Source organism: Rhea americana, unplaced genomic scaffold (genome assembly GCF_003343005.1).
Source record: "Rhea americana isolate MKP2758 unplaced genomic scaffold, rheAme1 scaffold_362, whole genome shotgun sequence".
NCBI lineage: Eukaryota > Metazoa > Chordata > Aves > Rheiformes > Rheidae > Rhea > Rhea americana.
This window is the reverse complement of record NW_028186493.1, coordinates 196,901-208,902: the sequence shown is the minus strand read 5'-3', so window position 1 is coordinate 208,902 and position 12,002 is coordinate 196,901. Positions and strand designations below refer to the sequence as shown.

Here is a 12,002-nt window from a genome sequence, read left to right as displayed (position 1 = left end):
ATTTAATGGAAGTGTTCTATATACTCATGTCTATATTGTTTGACAGGAAGATGAAGTCCATACAGCTTTGTGTACAGGGGTTGGTTAGGGAGATCTTTTTTTGTTATTAATAGCTTTACAGTGTGCCTAGAGGCTCCATTAGGTGTTACAGATTAGTGTATGTGCCCTAGAGTGCTTTTAATAAGAAAATTCCAAATGAAAGAGAGGCAGAGACTCTTTAGCTGAAGTGCATGAAAAAGACACCTTGAGTTTGACCAAGGTGGTGAGTTTGTACTGTGCTTCGTTGGCTCTAGTCAGCCTGCTTCTGAAAAGGAGAGATTTCCTCTGCCCCTTTCCCTCATCTCCTTGTGCCTTTCTGCCCTCTCCCCTGGGCCTGATCTGGCACTCATGGAACAGGAGTTTGGCTCAGCTTGTGTCACTCTTTGGAGCTTTTCCACTCTTTTAGAGGAAAGCTAATCAAGGAGGGTTAAACCTTAGTTCGTTCAGACTAGTCTGAATTGCTGGACAGCTGCACRATTGCTCAATCCCCCATGTGACACCAGTGGGCCAGGAAGGGATGCAGGATCTTCTCTGAACTGATGGTTGTATTAGATGCATTGTGAAGCTGAACCTGTCATTAAACAAGAAAGTTAGGGCATGTCTGCCTGCACGGTGCAGCTCCTCTTGGTCCCAGCCTAGTTAGGGCTGATGTAGCTAGCTCCGGGGCTACAAGCTCTGATGCAGGACCAGCATTTGGGCTAGTTTGGGTTTGTTGACTCACCTAGGGGTGTTGCATTATGCAGAGTGCCCTTCTGACAGAAATGGGAAACCCAGCCATCAGAAACTCACCTTGAAACCAACAGACCATCAGAAATAAACTGAAGTTTTAATATCAGATTGGTTGGATGCTAGCTGAAAAATGATTAAAATTGTGTATGGAAATGATTTACCTTTAYTGACCTTAAGAATGAAGAGCCTTCTGAATCCTGCAGTGCTAGTGAACATGTTGTGTAACTTCACTTTGACTTTTCAGGAGCCTCATCATGAATCATAGAATCATACAATCAGTAAGGTTGGAAGGGACCTCTGGAGATCATTTAGTCCAACCCCCCTGCTCAAGCAGGGTCACCTAGAGAATGTTAGACAGGGTTGCATCCAGGCGGCCTGGAATATCTCCAGAAAAGAAGACTCCACAACCTCTCTGGGCAACCTGTTCCAGGGCTCCGTCACTCTCACAGTGAAGAACTTCCCCCACACGTTCAGGTGGAACTTCCCATGGTTCAGTTTTTGCCCATTGCCTCTTGTCCTGTCACACGGGACAACTGAAAAGAGTTTGTCCTTCTCCCCTTGACACCCTCCCTTCAGGTACTTATAGACATTGATCAGATCCCCCCTCAGCCTTCTCTTCCCCAGGCTGAAGAGGCCCAGCTCTCACAGCCGTTCGTCATAGGGCAGATGCTCCAGCCCTCCTAGTCCTTTCATTTTCCTATGACACAAAAATTCGTAAAAGGAATTCAAAGTGTTCCCYAGAAATGACATGTTGTTTGAGACTTGAGCATAAAAATTTCTGTTTCAAAGGAAAATTCTTCAGGTTGTAATAAGTGAGGTAAAAAAAAAAAAAGGCAGGAGAGCTCCAGTTTTCTTTCTTCGTGGTATTTGCTGTCTCTAACACTGTGGTCAAGTAGATAACTTGCTAAAATCTCCACCAATGGCAAGGTTGATTTAAATGCAGAAAACTATAGTTGTATTGAAAAAACTAATGCTAGAAATTATTTCCAAGCAGGTGAGAGAAGCTGATAATCTAACTTTAACCCCATCTGATTTGCAAGATGACATAAGATTGACAGCATCTGCCATAGAGGTGGCAAGTGAAGCATATGGCAGCAGTAAGTTTAATTTTGTTTATTTGTTCATTTTTGTTATCTTTTAATAACTTCAGTCTCAGAAATATTGTTTCCTCCTTCTTCCATTGTCTTTCATAGTTTCTTCTATTGGAAAATTTTGGAAGGAGATGCTTTGTTCAGAAAGACTTTTATGTTCATGTTAGTGGAAATCTGCTTTTAATTTTTCATCCTTATATACAGAAAAAGAGGCATAGGGTTTTAGCAAGTCCTGACTTAACTGCAACATCTTCTGTAGTGCCAAAGGCAGTTTATTACCTTTTTACTTGTTCGAGTTAGTTAAGATCCCTCTTGCGTAAATCTCAGCCAGCTAACTTGACATGACACTGCATTTATACTAGCTGAAGAAATCATGGTTAGTTTTGCAAGTGGTTATACTAGTTTCAAATTCTCTTCAGGTTTGTAACATTTTGGGGGTGTCTTTTTCTTCAGATGCCAGCTCCGGTTTGGCAGCTAAATTAAAACAGGAGCTAGAAACACCTGAGCATCTAGATCCTAGTTTCTTGGCTTATCTGCAGTACCGGGGCATAGTTCCAGATATTATGGAGTCAATGAGAGAAAAAGAAATACTTTCGCCGCAGCTGAAGGTAATATGTAATTAATGTAAGCATACCAAGAAATTAAAACTGAAACAGTTTAATGTTAATGCTAATGTAAAATGGGACCAACTGCTGCCTTTACACTATAAACTATTCTATAATGATTTAAAACTTAAGTTGATTATAATTCTTGGGTCATTCTGCATCTCCTCTTGTAACAAGTTAACTGACGCTTGTCCTGCTTTTACTTGGGGGAATGGTGTAAATTCTGCTAGGATGGCATGGGTGATGCTCCAGAATGCGTCAGTGCAAGGACTGATCGGTCTACTGGTTTAGCRTTTTGTCCTGGAGGCCTTACAGAGAGCTGCCTTATAAATAGGCATAGATAGTTGACATGGTGTTCCCCTGCCTATTCTTGTCATTTTGGTCTGGTGGAAAGCTGCAGAAACACCATTGCAGTGAGTAGAGGGATCTTGCAGAGTCAGCTATTTCAAGGAGGACAAAGAATATGCAGGGGACTGAACAGATGTTTCTTATTCCTGTTAGTAAAGCAAGCTCGAGAACGTATATCCCTTGAACTCTTTGGTTTGGTGCTGCAGCTGAGCAAAGCTCTCAGTCATGCCAGAAGTTCTAGAGAGCAAAAGGGAGAACTTTAATGCTTGAAATCATCTCATGAATGAGGCTGGGGAGAAGTCCAGAAGCCCAGAAAAGGGAAGAAAGTTCAGTATATAACAGAGGGTCCAGGTACAATTGTACTTGAAGAAACTTGAGTAGTAAGAAGCTAGAAGAAAGTCACTTTGGAGGGAGTGAATGCTACCTTCCAAAATGTCCAGACTCTCTCAGATAGTTTGGCAAAATGAAGGAAGACTTTAAAAGCCAGAGAATTGTTTTTTATTCAGTTTCCTTTATGGATCACCAGTCTAGACCTAGTGACTGTATGATCTGAGTGCATGCTCCAATGTTGAGTACTTAGCCAGAAGCACCCTAAAGTGTTCAGACTGCTTCTGTTGTTGATGTGTTTTGAAGGGTAGTGTGTTGTAGCATTGCCTCCTGAAGTATTCGCTATCTTGACTCTGGTTACAGAAACGGTAACTCAGATATCTTAAGTCATTCAATAAAGTGCAAAGTAAGAATGTCAAGAGTTAAAGAAAATCACTGGGTATTGTTAAAATGAGTAGCATTGAGAAAGAGCTTCCCATCGAGGCTGCAGTATCTTGGATGAGATGTATGTAGAAAAGGATTTTAATCTCCTGTGACCTTCCTTGGAATGAAGCTAGGAAACATCTGCACATGAGGTAATAGCTTGTGAACGGGGAATTTATTTAAAAGAGTTTATTTTGCCTGACAATGTCAGAGGAAACAGTTTCCACTATGTAAATTATTAAGACTGATTATTTGGGGAGCTGTTACTTTTATGTAATCTGCTACAATAAGCCAAGGTTGTGTAAATATGTAATTCAGTTTTGTAGCCTCCAAGGGTCATGTAGCATCACTGGGATTTAGTAACTTAACTTCAGACTTGATAGAATTTTGTTTGTTGCCAGAAAAGTAAACTAAGCAGTTCTGAAACAGCAGAGAGAAAGYGTAGTCCTTTGGCATGTTTGCATGTTGATTTACACAGCAGTAAGATGTACTGGCGTATTCTGCTGTTTGTACTTTAACATTGTGTATGATCACTGTGTTTTTAAAGATTTGGCTCCTTTGTTAGGAGATAACATTCTCTGGTAACTGTTGACATATAGGCTTCGTTTATTAAGCATATCAAGAAGCAGGCCAGAACTACACGCTTTTTTTCTCGATTACAGTATGGGACAGCCTTCTAGCTCTGTCATCCCACTCGTACGCTGTCGAGATGTTGATGCCGGTCTCCTAATATTGTGCCTTGTTTTCTTCCTTCCTAGACTGTACTAAAGATGGTATATGAGGAGAGCCGCAATATACTGGCTTTGTCGGAACATCCCTTCAGTCTTAGGGATCGGAAAAACATTCATCAGACAGGAGCAGCTACGGAGGGATGGCAGAAGGAAGGCATAGCCTTTCTGGATGCTATACAGTCGCTGAGAGATTACATTAGCAAGGTAGCAGATAGAAGAGACAAGGTATTGCAGTAGAGATGACTTGTACTGTTTAGAGCATGGTTACTGGTTCTTTATTTTTATATTTTAAATGCGTACATTTTGTATGTATGTATTATCTATCTATCTGTATGTATGAGGAGCAGAGAATTCTTTTATTTTCTGAGGTTTGAACAGAGCTCTCTAACACCTTTTAGTTTGCTTAAATGACTAAGTAATTTTATGCAGTAATGATATGAAAGACACTTTACAGTTGCAGGCCATCTGAAAGATATTGGTGGGCTGTATGTGGTTTACAGGTTAGAGATTGATACTACAGATGTCAGTAAATACACTTTTTTTTCTACAGGAACATTCAGATACTACCACTGACTGGAGAGGAGAACTTCTCCAAGCAGTACAGAGTGTGTTCGAGAAGGAGAGAAATGTGTTGCAGATTGACTTGAAGTCTCACTTCTGCAATCCTGGGTCTGGGGATGAAGGTTCATTAGTGGAAAAACTGGAGCATATTATGAAACAACAAGTGAGAAAACCTCTTAACGTATTATGCTCGTAAATCTTCTTCTATTCCACCATATTTTATCTTCAGTGGAATATGGGCATGCTACATGGATACTGCAATTATTTTACCGTTTCATCACTTCTGTTCCTAAATCTTGCATCTTATGCATTAATACAGATTATGTTGTTATCACTGTGCTTTTATAATCTTTATTTTGACACCATTTTTTCTAAGATTACATGTATATTGTGTTATAAAATACATTGATTCTTATATTTGGCAGCCAGAAAAAGTAGTGATCAGGAGATTGTGGTAGTGAAAAGGAGATATTTGATGAAGAGGGGTAGGAAGGAAGAATTCCATCTGGAGTGTAAAAACCTCTCTTGCAAARGGTATATTTTGTGCTAACTCAAATACATTTGGGATTGTTTCATGACAATATTTATCTTTTAGCTGCAGGCCAGATGGTTTGTAATAACTATTATGTTTAAACTATTATTAATAACTATCAGGCTATTTGGAAGCCAGTGAAGTGTTTTTGTTTTACTTAACGTTTTGAATTAAAATGGGGAATAACCTTAGTCGTTTGAAGTTGCCTTTCTGTAAAACTTCTAATGTAAACCCTTCTACTGTAGAGTTTAATCCTTGTAGGAAAAAACGGGAATAGCCTTGTAGATTTAATGGCATTTGGCTCATTTTCAGGAGGAACAGCGGCAGATGGTTGTGGAGCACCTTTTCTCCTCAGATAGGAATAGCTTGCTTTCTGAAATACAGGACCTTCGAGCTCAGCTACGCATGACACATCTCCAGAACCAGGAGAAGCTACAGCAGTTACAGGAAACTCTTACTAATGCAGAAGATCATGGGAGCAAACAAGAACATCAACTTCGGAGGAAAGGTAGTAATTGCCAAGCTTCTGTCACCTGGGCTTCTATATTAGTTCTTTCCTTTTCTGCCTAAGAAGATAAAAGGCAAAATAAATTGCTTTGCAAAGAAACAAATGCTGTACAATACTTGAATACACTCAGGTTTCCTAAGATTTTAACAGAGGAAGAAGCAAATCTTTTCTTCTTTCTAGTGTTAGTGGTTAAGAAAAGTCTACGTGAAACATAAATAAAAGCTTTAAAGCAACTCAAAGCAATAATTTTTTAATTGATGTATACCTAGAGAAAACCCAAGAAGGATGATCAGAAACTCTTGATGGGTTTTAGGGAATATTCTGTATATATATTAGCTAGTAATTGGATGGTTTTGCTTCATGAGGCTTAGAAAATCCATTAGTAACAGATTGTTTGCATTATATTACAATTGCTCACTTAGTCTCGTCCAGCTATTTTTACCCTTCTCGTTTTGCCTGGCCCACTAACAGCAAAGCTGTAGCATGTATGTGCGTCTTTCTGCTTATTCACATCGTGTTTGAAACAAAACTAATTCTCCAGACAAGAATCCTTTAATATAGCTAATTCATCTGCAATTTGAAGCAGCGTAACTGATAACGTGTTGTCGTGTGCTCTGTAATGCAAAAGACTTAACATTTTCTTATCTCAGTTGAATTACTAGAATATAAGCTTCAGCAAGAAAAATCTATTGTAAGTGGCTTGCAGAACACCCTGGCTGAGGAGCAGAAGAGAGCCTCTGATACGTGTGAACTCTTGAATCAAGAACAAGCTGCAGTATCTGCCCTGAAATTGGAGCTTTATGAAAGTAAGCAAGAGAAYGAAAGGCTGCAAAACTCCCTAGAAGAGCTTCAGAGGGAAATAAACCATTTCTGGTAAGAAGAAGGGTTTTTTGGTGGTGTGTGTGTTGTTTTTTGTTTGTTTGTTTCAAAATGTATTAACAGACCTGAAAGAGCTGTATACTTAATGGATCTGCAAATGGCTTAGAGCTCAGGCACACAGAGGAAAATGAGCCTCTGTCACTTTTCATGAATATGTTTGTTTTCCTTAATGATTTAAGTTGATTTATTCTTCAGTTCAAATTTGCACAGTTACCATTTTTATAGGCTTGACTGAGAAGGTTATGGAAAGGGCTGCAGTTTGTATAGGTGTAATAGAAGTGAACGGACTAGAATGCCTCTTAACTCTGGTCCTGCGTCCTTGATGTGCTCCACTATTCTCTCGCAGCTCTTCTCTTTGGCTTTGCTGGTCTGATAACTGCTTCTGTTTACCTGTCATCTTGTGCATGATTTCTCCCTCTTACTCCTAGTGTACGCCAATGCTTTTCTTTCCTCTTACAGGCCACCAGCTTTGCTTTGCAAGGATAGATAGTTTATACTTATACTTTAACAGTTGCTAAATGGGATATTTCTAGTTTTGCTTGCAGGGAGGTAAACTGTTTTCAGATGTTAAAAAGCTATAACTTGAAAACTGACGTTCTTTCTAAATAGTAGAGGTCATCTTAGAGAAATGAGCCAATAGACTAACTCAAAAAAAAAAAAAAATCAACATGACTTGCATTGGCAATGAAGGACGAGCTGCTCTGAGTGCAGTTTGAAGTGTCATTTTGAATTTTGCAGTTCTGAATTGGAAAATAAAGAAAAAGATTTGACAGCTGCACTTCAAGACCTGCAGAATGAACGGCTGAAGGAAGCAGAGCTACGACGTTTGTTTGAGGAACGACAGCTTCAGCATAAGAAAACAGAAGATGAAAAGACAAAAGCCTTGGAGGTAATTCCCTACATCATAATGCTTCCAATTCAGTTAATTTCATGAACTGGGGGAGGTGAACTAACAAAATGTTTTGGCAATCTTTTCCCTATCCAGTGTTTTTTGTTCAGTTGCCAGATTTTGGGTTTTGTTTTTTTTAAAATCACTTCTACCCTATTGGCAGAGTGTTTTTTCATAGAATTCAAGTTTTCATTTAACCTTCCTTAACTGAACATACAGAAATAAGGAAAGTTGTATACATTTCTTGGTATCTTGATGTTTCAGAACTTTACATTTTCACATTCTTAAGATTGGTTTTGTACTTCCCCTTATTGTGTAGTGAGAGCTAGTCTTTATGGTTGTGTAATTGCATCCTTTATTCCAGAGCAAATGTGCTATGAGGATGTGCTGTGTGTGATCAACAGAGACTATAAAGAAAATCAGTCAAAGATACATTTACTTGGCAGAAAAAAAAAATGGACCCTTTCCAGTATAACATGTATTTTTGGAGGTTAACCAAACTCTTTTCCTCTGTTCCCTTTCTTCTGTGTTGAACAGAAAGCAGATAAACAGTTTTTGCCAACATTGTAATAGTAGTGACTCAGTTCTTCTACAAGATCTGTAAGTGACCATAAAGAAAGAAGAACTAACRTAAACCTTTGGTAAATTTAAATCCAAACCAAACTGTATCAGATACCTTCAAAACAGTCCTTGTTAGATGTCTTCAATGGGGAGGCACAATTTTGACTCTCTTTATTTCTTCGCCTGCCCTATTATTTACATTATTGTTCTGATAGGTCTTTTTTTTTCCCTCTTGCTTGGGTGGTAGACATGGGGCTAACATCTTCCATCTTATAAGAAGAGACTGCCCATGCAAAGAAGGCAGAGACCATCTTAGCCAAGTCAAAGAGAAATTGCACTGCCCCAGATACAGTTCTGTAACAGGTTGAACCATTCACAGTCAGCGCTACTGCAGTTCTGTGTTCCCAAATCCTCCCTTGGGCCAGCACTGCAAAAAGCCGACAGTGCCTGCATGTGCCAGATTGCTGCCACATAGTAGTCTGAGCTGGCTTTCTGCAGAATCAGATGAGAGCTGGTGCTGATCGCAGGAAGGGTGCAGACACCCACACCAGGACTGTAGAAGTGCTAATTCTGATTTTGTGCAGCAACTGTGGGATGCAAAACCCAGAGGTTTTACATCTACTCTTACTGCTGAGGTTTTTGGCTCTTTTTAAATCAGCACAGGTTATTTCTGATTCAGATGTCACTTGTTAAGATGACTGAATGATGTAAAGAATAATAATTTTGGTTTGTTACTTATCATGATGTAACATGCATGCTCCTGACACTTGTAATTAGAAACTGGTCTGGTCTAACAGGAATTTTCAAAGGTCACTTACTTATCTTCCATTTAAATTAAACTTTTTCAGTGCATTAACTGTGGTATTAACTCCTGAATTTCTTCCTGGGTAGAACAGAAGGTTGAAATATTGCTGAATGCTTGCTTGCCCTGCAAATGAGTCCTTGTCCTGCAGTATTGGTATGTGCTTCTCCCTTTTGAACAGGAGCTACAGGCTGCCTTGGAATTGCAGTCCATGCAGAACAGTCAGCTGTCCGTATCCTTGGAGCATGAGCAAACGGTAAACGATAACCTCCGCAAGGAGCTTCAGATTGAACACTCCCGCTGTGAAGCTTTGTTGTCCCGAGAACAGAACAAACTGTCAGAGCTACAGAAGAGTTTGGATGTTGAGAAAAACCGTTCACTGGAGCTCCTGAATTCCTTGAATCACGAACGTGTTTTGACGGAGCGGTTGAGCATGAGAGCTAAAGAAGGTGCTGCTTGTCAGCACAGGGAGTCGCTGTTAGAGCAAGCCTTTGTTCAAGAGCTCCAGGCCCAGCTGGAGGAAGAGAGATCCCGAACTGTGGAGCTAGCTGCTATTATTGAGAAAACACACCAGAAGGCCATTCATTCCAAGAGGCAGCTGGAGGCTGAGGTGCAGATGYGTTGTGAAGAAACACAGAAAGAAAGGGAGATCAGCAATAAATTGCAGGCTATGCTGGAGTCTCTTCAGAGTCAAAAGCAAGAGGTAATCCGTTCCTTGGAGGCACAGAGGGAGAGAGAGGCAAAGCTGAAAGCTGACTGGGAACGATTACAGTCGCTCTTCAGGACAATGAAAGAACAAGATAAAAACAATAAGGAGGAGCGAGAGAAAGAGCAAAGGCAGCAGCAGCAAATGGAAGTAGAGAAACAGAAGGACTGGCAGAGAGATCAAGAGAGACTGGTGAGAATGCTTAGTCAGATCTCTCTCTAGATTGAAATAGCCACAAACTGGAAATTAACCCTGTGGATGGTGTTCTTAAATTGAAATATTTCTTCCCTTTAAACAAAGTGTTCTGGAAAATGCRTTAGACAAACTGTTTTCCTGAATTGCTCTATACACAGCTGTTCTTGGGAGGGTTGCTTCTGGGCTTGTTGGTGGTAAATGCTGACTTATTACTTTGCCTGTGCTAGGAAATGCTGTCTGTTAACAGATGGAGAAGACCCACTGTTAAATAGAGCTTAAACACAGTACAGAACCAAACAAGGTTTCATAYCATTATGCTTATTTGGGGCTAGGCTCCTAATTGTGGTTTGTGAGAGTACCGATTTGCCCCATTTTGTTTCTCCGCTCCTTCACTTTTGCTGGGGTGGGGTGGAGAGGAGAAGGGAAGGGAAGGGGGGAAGAGTTACAGGTTTTCTGGATGCTTGTCAGTCACCAAGTCTGGAAATGGATGGAGAAGACATTCAGTCTGGAATCATTAAAGGGCTAGAAGGCAATTCTATAATCTTCCTCTCATAACTGGTATACTGGTTTAAAGAGTACTGAGATGGATATATTCACTGGATATAATGCTTTTATGTGAAGTTTGCATGCATATATATGTGTGTAAATATATATATATATATATATATACACACACTATATACACACACACACACACATATATAAAAGTTACAAGACACCACTTCTTATTTTTATTCAAACAGCAAAAATTGGAACTGCAACACCAGAAGGATGAACACAGAATTAAAGAGCTGCAGGAAATCCTGGCATTCTTAGAAGAAAGGGAAAGAAATCTTCCGTCTCAAAATAGTCAGCAGAAAGTTTTGTGTGCTTTAAACAAAGATCGAAATACCAAACAGGCCATGACAAAAGAAACTGAGAAACTGCACTTGCAACAGCAGCAACAACAGCTAGAGAAGATAAGACAGCAGTTGCTTTTTGTAGCTGTCCATCTGAATGAGTGCATATATAGAACTGTAGATAAGTGAGTAGTTATTGAAACTCTGCTTGTAAAATAGTAGTTCTGTTTCTCTCTTTCTTTTGAACCTGGGTGGGTCACAGCCAAAAGCCCCATACTGGAGGGACTGAGCAGTAATATATCTCCTCCGCGGCTTACAAGATTTACCTTGTTTGAAATCATGGGCGCATGGTGGTAGCAGTCTCCGTTTAAAAGGTTGCTATCATGCTGCTTTAGCCGTTCCTAAGAGAAGCTACTGGGGTTGTGCCTTATTTACGCTGACTGAAATGCTTATGTGCCTGCTTTTGAGATGGGTATGTGAAGTGGTCCTGCTTACAAAGAACAACCAGAAAAGGGGCCTGTGAAAGACCTGTGTGTATTAGTTTGGTAATTGCTTCAAAATGAATAGAGAGCAGCCAAACACTAGGTTATTGACACATCTACAGGGTCAGGATGGGAACCTCCACTGAGCATGGCAAGGGCAGCCTGGGGGATAGGAATGACTGGCTAGGTAATGGTAACTTTTATTGCTGGAGTAAAATACTTATTATGGTTTGTTGTAGCCTGAAATAGCATCATAGAATTTGAGACTGGTGAAAACACAAAGTTTTGATTAAATTCTTATGTGGCACTATGTAAAGACAGCCTCAGAAAGTATAAAGGTCATCCAGTAGGAAAAGCAATCAAATACATGTTAAGTATAATAAGAGATTATTAGAAATGACCCTAATACTGAAAAAGTATTTCTGTTTAACAGAACAGTTAACGATTGGTGTGCATCAAATGATGAAGCTGTAGCCTCTTTACTGCAGACATTAAAGGAACTAAAATCGAATTTATTGTCTCCTCCAGCACCTCTGGTAAGGAAATAGCATATATTTGTTGATTATCAGTAAGTTGTTCTGTATCATTTGGTTCCAGTACATATGTGATGGAGGTTTTGTTGTTGTTGTTTTTTTGGGGGGGGGGGGGGTTTGGGTTTTTTTTTTTTTTTTTTTTTTTTTTTTTTTTGAAAACTAGAGAGCATTGAGCCTCAATGGCTTGAGGATGAAAAAAAGACAGGAAACTCCTGAACTCTT

At 39.8% G+C, this 12,002-nt stretch overlaps 1 protein-coding gene across 6 annotated transcripts in view; it reads left to right on the top strand.

Moving 5' to 3' along the window:
• The window catches only part of PCNT (pericentrin), a 102,132-nt gene that overhangs the window by 76,924 nt on the left and 13,206 nt on the right, over window positions 1–12,002 (top strand). For 3 of the 6 annotated variants that reach the window (XM_085312408.1, XM_085312406.1, XM_085312411.1), the window contains 10 exons: window positions 1,760–1,865; window positions 2,313–2,467; window positions 4,321–4,518; window positions 4,844–5,017; window positions 5,699–5,894; window positions 6,545–6,767; window positions 7,512–7,662; window positions 9,207–9,923; window positions 10,670–10,950; window positions 11,681–11,783. In XM_085312408.1, the coding sequence (XP_085168534.1) occupies window positions 1,760–1,865; window positions 2,313–2,467; window positions 4,321–4,518; window positions 4,844–5,017; window positions 5,699–5,894; window positions 6,545–6,767; window positions 7,512–7,662; window positions 9,207–9,923; window positions 10,670–10,950; window positions 11,681–11,783 (2,304 nt within the window). The remainder of the gene's footprint in view (window positions 1–1,759; window positions 1,866–2,312; window positions 2,468–4,320; window positions 4,519–4,843; window positions 5,018–5,698; window positions 5,895–6,544; window positions 6,768–7,511; window positions 7,663–9,206; window positions 9,924–10,669; window positions 10,951–11,680; window positions 11,784–12,002) is intronic. The other 3 variants (XM_085312407.1, XM_085312409.1, XM_085312410.1) reach the window with 3 other exon arrangements.